General features: G+C 39.8%; 1 protein-coding gene across 5 annotated transcripts in view; it reads left to right on the top strand.

Moving 5' to 3' along the window:
• Positions 1–15,354, top strand: part of NFAT5 (nuclear factor of activated T cells 5) — a 219,312-nt gene that overhangs the window by 60,621 nt on the left and 143,337 nt on the right. Inside the window, exon 1 of one of the 5 annotated variants that reach the window (XM_074200342.1) lies at positions 9,759–9,866. The exons of 3 other annotated variants lie outside the window; for them this stretch is intronic. In XM_074200342.1, the coding sequence (XP_074056443.1) occupies positions 9,794–9,866 (73 nt within the window). In that variant the 5' untranslated portion in view covers positions 9,759–9,793. Of the gene's footprint in view, positions 1–9,758; positions 9,867–10,499; positions 10,811–15,354 lie in introns of those variants that run through there. One more of the 5 variants, XM_074200362.1, reaches the window with a different exon arrangement.

Below are 15,354 nucleotides of genomic sequence, written 5' to 3'. Positions count from 1 at the left end.
CCACAATTCTTTCTCTGGATACAGATGGTATTCTCCATTGCAGACAGTCCCAAATTGTCCCTGATTGTTGCACTGATGGAATGGGTGAGTCCATCAAGGTTGTTCATCACCCCCATGTTCCTGTTAGGGTGTACAGTGTTCTTCTGGTTCTGCTCATCTCGCTCAACATCAGTTAATGCAAATCCTTCCAGGCTTCCCTGAATTCCCATTCCATCCTGGTTTCTAATAGAACAATAATGAGGAATAGGTTTCTTAATTATACATTGAGTAGATTAAATAATTTGGCCCCTTCAAAGAATAATGAATCTTAAAATTGGTAGATGATTCATCTTCCCCCTCCCATCTTTTTTTTTTTTTGCAAGGCAAGGGGGTTAAGTGGCTTGCCCAAGGCCACACAGCTAGGTAATTATTAAGTGTCTGACACTGGATTTGAACTCAGGTACTCCTGACTCCAGAACAGTGCTCTATCCACTGTGCCACCTAGCCGCCCCCCCATCTTTTAAGCATAGTATCTCATCTCAGTTTGATGTCATCTGTTTTGACTCTAGATTAATATTTTTAATGTTATTTGATTTTTTCAATTACATGCAAAGATAGTTTTCAATTTTCATCTTTTTGTAAGCTTTTGAGTTCCACATTTTTCTACCACCCTTCCTTCCCTCACCCCTCCCCATGGCAGCGAGTAATCTGATATATATGTTTAACATATATCCATATTAGTCATGTTGCAAAAAAAAAATTATAACTAAAGGGGAAAAAACATGAAAAAGAAAGAAAAAAGTAGTTTTTAAAAAATGAACAGAGTATGCCTTACTCTGCATTCAGACTCCATACTTTTTCTCTCGATGTGGATGGCATTTTCCATCACAAGCTTTTTAGAATTGTCCTTGGTCACTGAACTGTTAAGAATAACTGAGTTCATCATAACTGATCATCTCACAACATTGCTATTAATGTGTACAATATTCTCACTTCACTTAGCATCAATTTATACAAGTCTTTCTAGGTTTTTCTGAAGACTACCTACTCATGATTTCTTACAGAATAATATTACTCCATCACATTCATATACCAAATTTGTTCAGCCATTCCCCAATTGATGGGCATTCCTTCAATTTTCAATTCTTTGCCACTACAAAAAGAGCTACTATAAATATTTTTGAACATGGAGGTCTTTTCCCTTTTTTTATTATTTCTTTCAGATAAAGACCAAATAGAGATATTGTTGACTTTAAAGGGCTTTTTATTGCCCTTTGAATAAAGTTCCAAGTTACTCTCCAGAATGGCTGGATCAATTTACAACTCCAGCAACAATGTATTAACAGTTTTCTCACATTCTCTCAGCATTGCCCATTTTCCTTTTTTGTCATTTTAGCTGATCTGAAATGTGTGAGGTGGTACCTGGAATTGTTTCAATTTGTATTCTTTTATCAATAAAGATTTAGAGCATTTTTTCATAGGACTATAGATAGCTTTAATTTCTTCAATTGAAAACTCCATATTCTTTGATCATTTCTCAACTGGAGAATGACTTGTATTCTTATAAATTTGACTCAGTTCTCTCTGTATTTTGTTTTTTATTTTTTTATTTTAGGTTTTTTAAAGACGATGGGGTTAAGTGGCTTGCCCAAGGCCACACAGCTAGGTAATTATTAAGTGTCTGAGACTGGATTTGAACCCAGGTACTCCTGACTCCAGGGCCAGTGCTTTATCTATTGCGCCACCTAGCCGCCCCCTTCTCTCTTTATTTTAAAATGAGAAACAGAAAAACACTACCTATGAAAATTATTTCCCAGCTTTTTTCATTCCTTCTAATCTTGGTTGCATTGGTTTAATTTGTTTTTTTTTAAAAAAAACCCTTTAACTTAATGATATCAAAATTATTCATTTTGCAATTTATAATGTTCTCTATCTCTTGTTTGGTCATAAGCTCCTCTCTCTCCATAGGTCTCCATAGATCTGACAGATAAATTTATTCCCTGTTCTCCTAATTGACTTATGGTAGCACCCTTTGTGTCCAAATCCTGTACCCATTTTTAACTTTATCTTGGGATAGGGTGTGAAATCTTCATCTATGACTAGTTTTTGTCAAAACTATTTTCCATTTTTCCAAGCAGTTTTGTCAAATGGTATGATCTTATCCCAAAATCTGGAGAATTTGGGTTTATTGAATGGTAGATTTCTATAGTCATTTACTACTGGTTTTGTGGGTACCTAATCTTTTTTTTTTTTTTAGCAAGGCAAATGGGGTTAAGTGGCTTGCCCAAGGCCACACGGCTAGGTAATTATTAAGTGTCTGAGACCGGATTTGAACCCAGGTACTCCTGACTCCAGGGCCGGTGCTTTATCCACTATACCACCTAGCCGCCCCTACCTAATCTTTTCTACTGATCCACCACTCTATTTCTTAGCTAATACCAAACAGTTCTGATGACTGCTATTTTATAATATCATTTTAGATCAGTTATTCCTGACTCTAGATTATTTTTATTTTTTTTATTTTGAACTTACAAAAAAGCATTTCAATATATGTAACAAAGCAAAAAAGAATATTATACGCAAAACCATGAATTTCCATTTCATATTACTTTTTTAAAAGTACATAATAAATTCCACATTTAGCTAGACCATGAGATTTAATAGGTAGAGTGTTGGGTGTAGAGTCAGGAAGACCTGAATTTAAGGTCAACCTTTGACATTTACTAAGCTGTGTGATTCTAGGGAAGTCACTTTAGCACTGTTTGTCTCAGTTTCCTTAACTGTAAAGTGAAGTTAATGACAACAACTATTTCCCAGGATTGTATTTTTAAGCACCTGGTACATAGTAAGAGTTTATTTAAATACTAGCTATTATTATTATTATTTCTTGCTTATTTGTATTTCCTTTTAAACCTTCTGCTTTTCTTTTCTGTGCATTTTAAAAAACATTTCAATAGCCCTTTTTTTTGGGGGGGGACACATCATTATAGCTAACTTCCTCCTTTTCCCTTCAACCTCTAATTAAAAACAGAGGGGGACAAATCTCTTGTAACAAATAAGTATAATCATTTGAAACACCCATAAAGTAGCCATGTCAAAAATATGCTTCTTCACCTTGATTCTATCCTCTCTCTTTCATGATGGGATAACATGCTCTATCATAAGACCCTTGGGTGTGTGGTCATTAAGTCTCTCAAAGTTATTTTTTCTTTACCATGTTGTTATTCTTGTACATATTCTGTTTCTTTGTACATGTTCTGTTTCTTTCACTTCATTTTGTATAAATTCTTATTTTTCAGAGTTCTCTGGAATCCTTTTCATAATTTTTTAATGGTGCAATAATATTCATTACATTCCTATACCACAGTTTCTTCAGTTATTCTATAATTCATGGGCACATCCTAAAATTCCAGGTTTCTTTTTTTTCTTTTTTTCCCTTTTAATCCTACTTTAAGGAACAGGAATTTGATCATATATATCTATGTACATAGATATATATGTAGATATAGATATAGATAGATATATAGCTATAGCTATAGCTATATAGTTATATATATATAGATAGATAGATAGATAGATAGATATAGATAGATAGATATGCCCCAAGTTGTGTGTCTTTGTGAGTATGTGTTTGTTTAATCCTCCTCTGTTTGGTTCAGATAAAAATGAGATTCTTTTAATATCCTCTCTACTTCCTCCTCTTTGTTTACATATTATTTTTTTACTTGCTGCAATTATGTGAAGCAGTTAATTTCCAAACCCTTCTTTCTCTTCTGTATACTAGTATACACCATTTCTCTCTCATACTTCACCTCTTAAAACCTGAAGAACAGAATCAATTTCAAAGTCCTTTGTTTTTCTTATTTAATTCCCTTAATAATACACTTTGAAGATATCAAAGATATGAAGGGATACTTCATTTCTTTTCCACCCAAAAGATATTAACTTGACATCATTATATAGCCTTTTATAATTGCTCAAATAAATTTACCTTTTTAGGTTTTTCTGAAAACCTAAAATTTGTATTTTAAAATTTCTACTCAGCCCTTGGTCTTTTCACAGAAATACTTGAAAATCCTTTATTCTATTAAAGATCAATTTTTTTCTTTTAGGACAATGCTTAGCTTTATAGAGTAAGTTAATATTAGTTGTAAGCAATATCTTTTGCCTCTTGGAATATTGTAATCCAAGATCTCCTTTCATTTATAGTAGAAACTGCCAGGGCTTGTGTGATCTTGTCTGTGGTTTCTTGGTATTTGAACTTCTTTCTGACTGCTTGAAATATTTTTTTTTTGACCTGGAAACTGAATTTTGGCTCTCATATTTCTAGAACTATTTGTTTTTAAGGTTTCTTTCAGAAGATTTGGATTCTTTCTATTTTTTACTTTGCCCTATTATTCTAGTAGGTTTTTTTCTACTAGTTTTCATTTTATAAATTCTTCTAATATGGAAATTCTTCATAATAAATTTCAGTTTACTTATTTTTCCAGTCTTAGTCTATGAACTGGAATGGGACTTTGTGTTAAGGTTAGGTTATGTACTCTGCTGTAATTGGTTGAGGTGATCAACCCAGCTTAGCCCCCTTCTCACATGGTTTATTGTGCCCATTTTTACTTTCTGGGATAAGTTTCCATTGGATCTATAGGATTCAGATTGTTGGATCCTTAGGGCCTTCTCTGGTGACTGAAAAGAAAGTTCTAGAGGTTTCATAGTACTAGGGTATCCTGGTCTAAGAATCGCTATACCCATAGGAATTTCTGTCACTGTTCCAAGATCAGTACTATGAGTTTCTAACCACCCTGAAGCTTTTTCATGGGAGTTCTCTCCTTTTGTTTCTTCCAGCTGTTGAGCCTTGCAGGCTACATGTATCTTTGGTCCGATCTTAATCATATTGTGAGGCTGTCTACTTGAAATGGTGCTGGCATTGAACTTTGCTTTTGCTCATAGTCTTCTGTCCAACTTTTTGTGAAATAAGGTGAAAGACATCACTAGTTTCTCTTTTCATTTCTTGATCATTATTCAATCAGTTGTGATTTAAAAATTTTTTTTTCTTGGAAGGCATGTAGGAAACCATGCTGGCTGTCTCTATTCAGGCAGTCATCTTGATCAGAAGACTCTGACTTTAGATTCTGTTAAACCTAATGAGCAAGACTTTTATTTCTTATTTATTGTAGCATCAATTGCCTTATTAATGTGTGCCTGTTAATAAGTACTCCTGGTGAAGAATAACTGGTGATTTCCTAAGATGTAATAGTTTACCCAATAACTTTTCCATATCCCTTAAATTCTGAGGGTCAGTAGAGGATGACTCAGCCAACTTTTTATTGTTATATCCCTAACTCTGGAGTATTTGGTCACTAATCCTCAGCAAATCTGAAGAGAGACTGTGTATTTCTTTGACTATTCATTGACTAAATCTAAATGATGGCCTAGCATTCTTCTGTGATGTTTGCATCAACACAGTAATAATGATGCATCACAATGTAAACACGTCTGGGCCAGGACTTTGCCCTTCACCAGTATGCCTTTTTAACCATTCTCTTCTTTGTTGCTTGTGAATCTGGGGTAGTAAGGGAAAGGAGGAAAAGAATGAGAATCTGGGATAGGTTGGGGAAAGGGGGGAAAGAAAGGGGAGGGGTGTGTATGTGTGTGTGTGTGTGTGACAGATAAACAAGACATCCATCCTTACCTGTTTCATACTCTTTTGTCCTTGCTTTTTGGGCACTTTTGCAAAAAAAGAGCATGTGAAGGATAACCACACACACACACACACACACACACACACACACACACATGGACATAGACACATACCCTTCAGTTCTCTAGGATAGCAAATTCCTTGGAGGGTTCAGACTTTATCAGTTTGTCTTTGAAAGCATACTGCTGTTTCTGATCAATACTTAAATAAATGCTTGTTAATTTGAGTTGTCTACAAGAGAGAAAGCATAGTAGAAAATTAAGAAAATATTACTATAGGATTTTCCTTTTCTAAAGAGATTCAGAGCTCAAATTGGGATATCCAAAGAACTCACTAAGCTCCTTTCAGAATTTAGTACAATAGGGGCAGCTAGGTGGTGCAGTGGATAGGGCACAGGTCCTGGAGTCAGAAGTACCTGAGTTCAAATCCAGCCTCAGACTCTTAATAATTATCTAGCTGCGTGGCCTTGGGCAAGTCACTTAACCCCCTTGTCTTGTAAAAACAAACCAAAAAACCCAGAATTTATTATAACTCACATCTGAATGTCAACAGGGAAGCTCACATTTTGCATTTATGAATATAAAGGTCTTATGATGACATTGGAGTCCATGTTCTAAATCACATTTTGGTCCCTACAATAGCTTCTTGGTTTACACTGAGTAAAAAGCATTGATTCTTTACTGCAGGTCTGTTTACTTGGTTTTTAAAAAATTGATATATTTATTTGTGACTGATATCCTTTGAAAGTCTGTACACTTAGGAATATTTTTGGAGGGGCTCATAGACTTCATCAGTCTGCCAAAGGGATCTGTGACATGAAAATGGTTAAGAGCCCTGGCAACGATTTCCCTTTTTCTGCGTCTGCTTCATTTTATTAAGCAAAGTATTTTCAGGGCTCATTTTATCTGAAATTTACTTGTTGCTCTCCCCTTCATTAGGTCCTACGATATAGCCTTCTTGTTTGTAATCTCTTCATTTCTGGAGGGCTTGATCTCATCTCTAACCTCCTTCCAAGAAAAGTTCTTTGACCAATTCACAAACCTCAAAAATGTTTTATTCAAATCAGTTGCTGTATTTGTCATGATGAGACTCAGTCACTTTGAAAAAGTAATTTTCAGTTTGAATAGGCTGGGTGCAGCAGCAAGTAAGAGTTCTCAAGAATGCAACCTACTTTTCCAGCAAAAATATATACTGATTCACATGTAAGGGTGAAAACTTGAATGTCGGGGCTTAATGTTTATTTATTAATAAGCCTTTGTTATTGCTTTCTGTACAGGTACTGTTATTTGTCTATTTTCTGTGTCACAGTTGTAGGTTCCTTTGGTGGCTCTGGGGGTGTTGAAATGTGTTCAGAAGTGACTGTGATGTAAGATCAAAAACCATCATTAACAACATTTAAAAACAAAACTAGCCTTTCCCACCGCTATCATTTCTCTGTTACATTTAAGGAGTGGCATATCAAGTTGGGCAAAAATATTTGTGATCTAAACTTTTTTTTGTCTTTTTCCTTGATTCATACTGGAAGCTTTTCTTTTTGATTTTGTGTTTGTTCAACCTGAGCTCTGAGATATGCGCGTGACCAAAATTATTTTAACAGTCCTAATTGTGTGTACACAATGACAGAAATTGTGGGGCTCTTATGACAAGCTATTCTTCTGTTCAATGTAAGTTTTATTTAATTCTTCTTTCATGGTTGACATATGAGCCTATTGTTCTTACAGGCTATTTGTAGACAAAACTCACAAAGTGCCAAGCAGGTCCAGTAGGGGTTAAAGAGGACCAGAAACATAAAAGCTGCCATTTTGTCTTGTGTAATCTACAGGCAGCTGAGTAATGTGATATATGATTTGGCAAGTAAAATAAAGGAAACATACTGTAACTATACTACAGTGTGATTATGGAACAACCCCAATGCAGTGTATGTAATCAGAGGAAATTTCCCAGTTCTGTGAACTTAAAAGTTCATCTTCCACTTTGCATTAAATGTAAACAGTCTCCTAAAAGGAGAGAGGCCTTAAATTAAAAAATAGAAATCATCTTAGATATTAGGTTAAATGAGAAGAAATTGAAATATAAATCCAAACACAGAATGAGATTTCTTTGGAAATAAAGATAGCAAACAGTTGATGAAATAAAAATGGTCCTGGAATATTATCCCAGGCCAGTCTTATTTTGTGCCCAGATCAAAGCTATGACTTTACGCCAATGATTATAATTGTGTTTTTAGGCACAAACTTCGAAGAGCAACAGTAAAATCTAAGTCTCTCTAATACTGCAGGGTTGTGGCCAGTAAAAACAAAGTTCTATGAAAATTCCAGGAAACAGCAACTCTTTTCAAACAGTCATCCAAGGACTACTTAGGCCTCCCTGGTGCTGAGGGTGGTTCTGTAGGTCACAGTCCAAGGGCATCCCTAGAGGCATGTCACTATGCTATACCGCCCTCCCCATTCTTCACCCCCAATTTTTAAGGCAGGTAAAAATTTGATTTTCAAAATTACCATTCTGTCCCCATGGGAAAAGGGATTGTTTCTGTAACATATAGAACCCAGCAGGTGCTTTGTGTCTTTTTAATTGTTAAGTGTGTGAGTGAGTATAAGGAGGAGAATGATTGCTTCTACTATGCCTGGGACCAGGAGCTGGCCTCCTAAGCCATTGGACAAACCTGCATTTAAAAGAAAACAAAACAAAATCTGAGATGAGACTGTTGGTTCAGTATTTAGACTCTCTATCTTTCATTGCAATCTACTGGAAAATGATAACCTATTCATCCTGTTATAGAGACTTGTGCCCCGGCTACTGGAGAAAAAATGCTCATCCTTGTTCCAAGTGGGCACAGTTCATAAAAGATGCATGAGGGTTCTCTGTATGCATTAGCACGGCTTGGTTTGAATCTTCCTCTCTCAAACGTGTGTGGCTCCTGCTAGTTTTAAACAACCTTCCCCTGGGACTTGTTACTACAGAGTGTGCACATCTGCTGGTGGCAGCGGTGATTTGAGGGTTGTTTCCTGTTCTGCTTTGCCACCTCGCAGGGTGGCTCTGAAATCTTCCCTGCCTCTGGCAGGGGGGCGTCTCTGCGGGGCTAATTGCTGCCCTGGGCTCGGGGACGGTCATCGGGCCTCTGCCTTCGGAGGTCCAGCCTGCAGGCCAAGCGGCGAGGCCACACTGAGTCTCTGCCCTCCCCGCGCGGGGATGCTCGAGGCAGCCTCATGGCAGCTCCTGCCCAGGGCCGTTTGGTTGTTATGACGCCACAGTCTCAATGTTGTGTCTTGCCCGGGTTGGGGGGGGGGGGACGGGACACAAAAACAAAACAAAATTTAGGTTGGTAAAATGAACCATTAAAAAAGTCGGACGCCAATGCCCCGGGAGATTTTGTTTTGTCGCTGTTTGGACGAACGGGGCCTTAAGAAGCAGAGTCCAGGTGTAGCGCAAAGCCTGGGCCCCTGCCCGGCGGAGGAGCGCGGCCCGGGCCGCCCTCCCGCGGCGCTCCCTCGGGCTCGGCAGGCCGCGGGGCGGGGGGCGGCGCCCTGGGCGGCCTCGGGGAGCTCCGGGCCCCGGCCCGCCGGGGACCGAGGGCGGCGCGGGCCGCAGCTGCTGACGCCCCCGGTAGCTGGGCCTGGCGGGGGGCAGAGGGGCCTCCCGGGCGGGCCGCGGGGCCAGGCGGGGGCAGGTAGGGGCAGCCCGGCCCCGGCCCCGCGCCCGGCCCCTCTCCCAGGTCGCGCGCAGCCCGGACCGCGGCAGGAAGCAGATTGTTGACGCTGTTCCCTCGGGCGCGCGCCCTCCCGCCGGCGCCGCCGCGGCTGTTCCGCGGCGCGCGGCTCTCCGCCCCCCGCTCCGGCGGCCCCGGGCGCCTGCGCGCAGCCGCGCCGGGGGCGGGGCGCGGATTCCTGTCAGCGGCGGCGGCGGCGGCAGCGGCGGCGGCGGAGGCGCCCGTCAGTTTTCGCCCAGGACAAGCCCGAGCCGGAGCGCCGTCGCCCGTCCCCGGCCGCCGGCCCCCGAGCCCTCCCCGCGGCAGCCGCGGCCCCCGGGCCCGCGCCAGCCCTCGCCCCCTGCCCGCCCCCCCGCCCGCCGCCCCCGGCGCCGCCCCCCCGCCCTCGGGCCGGGCCGGGCCGAGCTGCGATGCCCTCGGACTTCATCTCTTTGCTCAGCGCCGACCTCGACCTGGAGTCGCCCAAGTCCCTGTACTCGAGAGGTGAGCCGGGGCCGGGGCCGGGGCCGGGGCCGGGGCCGGGGCCGGGGCCGGGGCCGGGACGCGAGGCGGCGGGGGGCGGCGGGGGCGGGGGCGGCGGGGCCGGGGCCGGGGCCGGGGCGCGAGGCGGCGGGGGCGGCGGCGGGGGGCCGGGGCCGGGGCCGGGGGCGGCGGGGGCCGGGGCCGGGGCCGGGGGCGGCGGGGGCGGCGCGGGCCCGGCCCGGCCGGCTGTGCGGGGCGGCGCGCCCAGGGCCTCCCCCGAGGCCGCGGCGGCCTGGTCGTCGGGGCCCGCCGCCCCCTCCCCCGGCGCCCGCTGCTGCCCGCCTCGCCTCCCCCCAGCCGCCCGCACGCAGCCCGGGCCGCGGGGCCCCCGCACAGGCGCCTCGGGGAGGCCCAGGCCGCCCGCGGCCCCCCAGCAGCGCCCCCGAGCCGGGAGCCAGTCGGGCGCGGGACCCCCCGCAGCCCGGGCGGCGGCAGAGGCCCCTTGGGGCGCCGGACCCCCCGCAGCCCGGGCGGCGCTTCGCGGCCTTCCCAGCCCGGAGCAGGCGCGCGCCGCGGGCCGCCCAGGCCACGTCGGGACGGACCCAGCCTGCCCACCGCGACCGCCGCCTGCCAGTCCGGGGCCCGCCCGGGAGGCCCCAGGCCGCAGCCTCCGCAATTGGATGGACACTGCCCAGTGGAGAGCAAAAAGAAGGGAATAAGCCCCAAAGACGAGCGTCCACACGTACTGGAAGAGCCATTGGGAAGACTTTTCTGAACAGGGATGGGTGTTATTACTTGAAGGTTATTTCACGTGAGAGTGGCATGGTATAGTGTCCTCGAGAGTAGTGCAGTTTTATTCAGAGTAAAAATGACTCCGTGCCTTTTGGACTTTGTAGACCCTCTCAGCCCATCCAGAAATCTCCTAGAGCTGGACTGCCGGAAGGTCGGCACAATGTCCTTTTAAGGTATAATGTATATTCTAAAGTATATAAAGTATGCAAAAACGTTCCTTAAATTGGGGAAAGAAAATTGCATTATAAGGAAATTGGGCATGTTACAAACTCAGTGTATTTCTATTTTATTAGAGCACTTGATCCTTCTTTTAGAAGGGTTTGGAAAAGCAGTTAATTCTTGGGTGTGGTATGAGTAGTGGACTGAATTAATCTCAGATATGATTACTGGTGACTTGAGGGTACCTGAAAAACTTAAAGGAATCATTTTACATTTTGTTTTTGGGACAGCAGATTTAAAATTTTTGCCCTCAATAAAATCGATCAACTTTAGGCTTTCATAGTGATAATATAGTCAAACCACTCTGATTTCATAACAAATGGGAAACTTAATGTAAGAAAGGAAAATGGAATAGTAGTTGATGAAGTAAAGTCTTTTTTAGGCAACTCATTCGTATGGACTAAAAAGATGTTTTGTGGAACTTTTTTACTTTCAGCATTTAGTGTTTTATATATTTAGAGTGCTTTAATCAGTTCTTAAAAACCTGGTAGTTATCACATTCTTTTAAGAATAAGGAAGTTGTATATAATAGAGTTGTAGTTTCATGGTGTGAGCATCTTTTTTTTTTCTGTTCTACTGTTAGGGAAATGCTTATTTTATTTCAAAACTTAAAACTGAAATAAAATTTTAAAAAGAATAAGGAAGATCAAGTAACCAGGCATATAAAATTATTAGTTGAGATAGGGTTTTTTCCCAAAGGGTTTGACTGAGAATTATACTAAAGAATTAAATTACGTATGTTTAGAATAATTTAAAAACTTGGATGTTGACTTTTGTTGGTTAGTGTGTTGAGATTTTAATGTCAAGTCTAGGCAAAATAATCTATTGTTCCACTTTCTAGGACAGTGACTAATTTGAGTGGAAGCTATTAATAAGTCTCAGTGGATTATAAGTAATATACGATCACTGACTAGAGTGCTGCTTGTCCTGTTGATGGTCTGGAGGATAACTGAAAATAATTTCAGTATGAATTTAATGTTTCTATTTTTGGCATTAAGTTATTTTGACAGTTTAACAGACTTATTACAAAACTCTCATAAGTACTTATGTTTTTCCTTTACAAAAAGTATATTGTACATAAAGTATCATTTTGTGAATAAAGTATTTCTTGTAATAGGTAAGCTTTAACCCTCATTCTGTTTAGTTTGTCATCATATATTGGAAATTTTCTCTAGTTGTGTGAGTGTGTCTATTTCTGTGGAAACAAATCAGTGTCATAACCTTAGAGGTTTTAATTAGAGTTCAAGTATAATCAGGAGTCTAAGCAAACAGGGTTTGACTTTGAAAAGTTGATAGGAAAAGAGAAATTTTTTTTAAATGATGAATTTATGCATATAGTGATTGCCTTACTCTAGGAAAATTTTAGAAAAGGAAATTGTTTATCAAAGCAGGCTGGCTATCTATTTATTACAGAGTATAGACTTTAGAGTGATTGAGGACTGTTGCCTATATGTTGTACCAGTGAAACTTGAACTCGGATTTTTCAGGCTTGAAGGGTGTCCCAATATTTGTGGTATAACTCCCTGTATATTTCTGTAAAGCTAAATTCTTTCTTATCATTTGGGGATTCTACTGAATTTTTGAACTATAAACAAGTCTTCTTGTTTCTGTACATTCTCATGTAAAATGAAATTTTAATTTAGAATCGATCTTAGGCATTGATATTGCAGTTCAATTTTAAAAAAGTATTAAGCACTCCTGTTGTTCAGGACACTGGTGGGGTTTTCTTAAATTTTAAACTATGTTTTTTACATATTGGTAGAGCTTACTACATGAAATTAATGTGTTCATGGCTGTTCCTTTGCTTTGATAAAAGGGTTTTACTACAACTAATTTTCTGTTGTGATTGGTATTTAATTTACACTTACTTAATTCATTGTATCAATTGAAAACAGATCCATTTATAACAGGCTCACTGACACTTAGAATATAGGAACCCTCTTCTGTCCTGCTTTGTCATTAAGACAGACTTTTTATCACCTATCATTAAGTTTCTCTAGGAATTTGATTTTGCCAATTAGATGAAGGCTAATTAATTGGTATAATGAAACAAAGAGACAAAGTTGGTACAGTGGAAAGAGAAGTAACCTTGAATCCAGATACCTGTTTGCAAGTTTGGTTTCTGACTTAGTTGGTTGATTGACCCTTTACAAATCTAATTGCTCTAGGCAACTCTCTAGGATTTGAGGTGTAGAGAAGGTGTCCTGGATGTTCCTTATCGTCATGAAATCACAGGTTTAGTTCCCATGTGGATGCCCATTTTTGTCCATCAACCATTGTAGCATAATAGTAATTCTCCTTTCTAGTTTCTCTTACCTATGTCTCTTAGTCTAAATCTAACAAAAGAGAATTCACTTTAGCACACTGAAGCTATTTCAAGACAGTGACTGTTTTTTTTTTAACCTTTTTTGGTATCCTCAGCACTTAGGACATAATGCTTGGCATGTTAAAGGTACTTAATCAATGTTTATTGATTGATTTTTAGTACCTTTTTCTTATCAAGTTTCAGGCTCTTAAGAATTTTTCTTTATATAAGATTGTTTCTTTTATTTCTTTAACTATTACTTTCACCTATATCTACTTTATGTACTTTTAATCTATATGAAGCTCATTAGGGATCAATTCACAGACTCTCTTTTCCTAGTGTCTAGATCAGTCAGTAAACATTATATTAAGTACCTGATATGTACTAGACATCATACTAAGTGCTGGCTAGATAAAGAAAGGTATAAAAGGCAGTGTCTGAACTCAAGTTTATGTCTAGTAGGGGAGACAACATGCAAATAACTATGTACAAGCTCTGGGCAGGATAAATAGGAAATAATAAAAGGAAGACTCTAGATTTAAAAGTACTGGAGGAAAGTTTCCTATAGAAGGTAGGATTTTAGCTTAGAACTTGAAGGAAGCTAGGAGGTGGAAGATGAAGAAAAAGAATTGCAGACATAAGACATTTCTCTTAGGGGAAGAAAAATTAATATCTAATTTTGACCCATTAAAGCCCTAAATTTCCATATTGTCTTCATTTGTTATTTTTCTAGGCAAGAAAAACTTTACATGTAGACTATAAAATTTAGGCATAGTTATATGGAAAGGCTTTTGTAATACTATTTTTAATATTTAGGTAGCATTTTAAATCTTTCAAGTTGCTTTACATACTTAATCATTAGAAACTTCATAAACTTTGGTGGGTATGGGGACTCTGAATATTATTATTCCCATTTTAAACATCTGAAAAATGAGGTTAAATCATTTGTTTACAACCATATAGAGAGAATACCAAAGGTGGAATTTGTATTTAGTTCTTTTTGGTTTTCAAATCTTGTCTTCTACCACCTTTTCATATAATAATTGACCTTCAGAATGTGGGATTCTAGTTTCATGTTTAATGTAACCACCTAAAATCTTTTTATGGAACATTTCTCTACCTTTTTACCCCAAATATGGTTGATGCTAAGTATGGAGTATTTTTAGGGAAAGAATTTTAATGTTATAGCTGGCTTGGAGATGGTTTTAAAACATCTGTGCCAGTCAATATGAACTGACCCAGATGACTGCTACTTCTTGATCATAGATATTTACTCCATTTTTCTCTGTTATCAGTACACCAAGATTACATTGACATCTGGCTGTGACAGATATTTTGCAGTTATATATTAGCATGAACCCAAGTGAAAACTGTTTTTTAAAAAGCTATATTCTTATATATATTGAAGTTATATTCCTGGATTTCCAGTAGTATGGATTATTATTATTATTATTATTATTATTATTATTATTGGGTTGTGGTACTAATTGTGTTCTTACTGAGTACATGATAAGATCTATTATGAAATTTTACTGCAAAGATTTTATGGTAAACATTTTAAGAATAAAATCATTTATTATAGCTATTCTACATATTAATTGTAACCCAAGTTGAGTTTTAGCGATAACCCATTCTATTTCTTATTTCCAGGGGTCTGCCCCATGTCTTTCTTCTGTCTTTCCCTAATCTTTTTATCAGACTGTAAGTGCTGACATTAGAATTATCATGTCAGACATAAGCAATATCTAGTTCATGGTTTCCCTTCTTAGGGTCATACTTGTGAACAAAAAAGACCACATTTTAATTACTAGTTACATTATAGTTTACATTAAAAATGACAAGTAATTAAAATAAAAGTATAAATTAATTCTCAGAGTTTAATGAGTGAGGAACCATAGTATTTAACAAAAATTTTTAAAGTAAAATTGTTACTTTTTTATGATTCTAATGTTGTCATCATCTCTACTTGTTACTGAGATTTTTTTTAATTTGGTTTTGTTTCTAGAATTATGCATGCTTATTTCAAAGTAGGATTCTTTTCTTTTCTCTCTGTCTCTCTGTCTCTCTCTCTCTGTCTGTCTATCTGGCAAAGCAGTAAGGTTAAATGACTTGCCCAAGTTCATACAGCTTTGTAATCATTAGGCTGATTTAAACTGAGGCTGGATTTGAACTCGGGTCTTCCTGACTCCAAGG

Source organism: Macrotis lagotis, chromosome 1 (genome assembly GCF_037893015.1).
Source record: "Macrotis lagotis isolate mMagLag1 chromosome 1, bilby.v1.9.chrom.fasta, whole genome shotgun sequence".
Lineage (NCBI taxonomy): Eukaryota > Metazoa > Chordata > Mammalia > Peramelemorphia > Peramelidae > Macrotis > Macrotis lagotis.
This window is presented reverse-complemented; position numbering and strand designations above follow the sequence as displayed.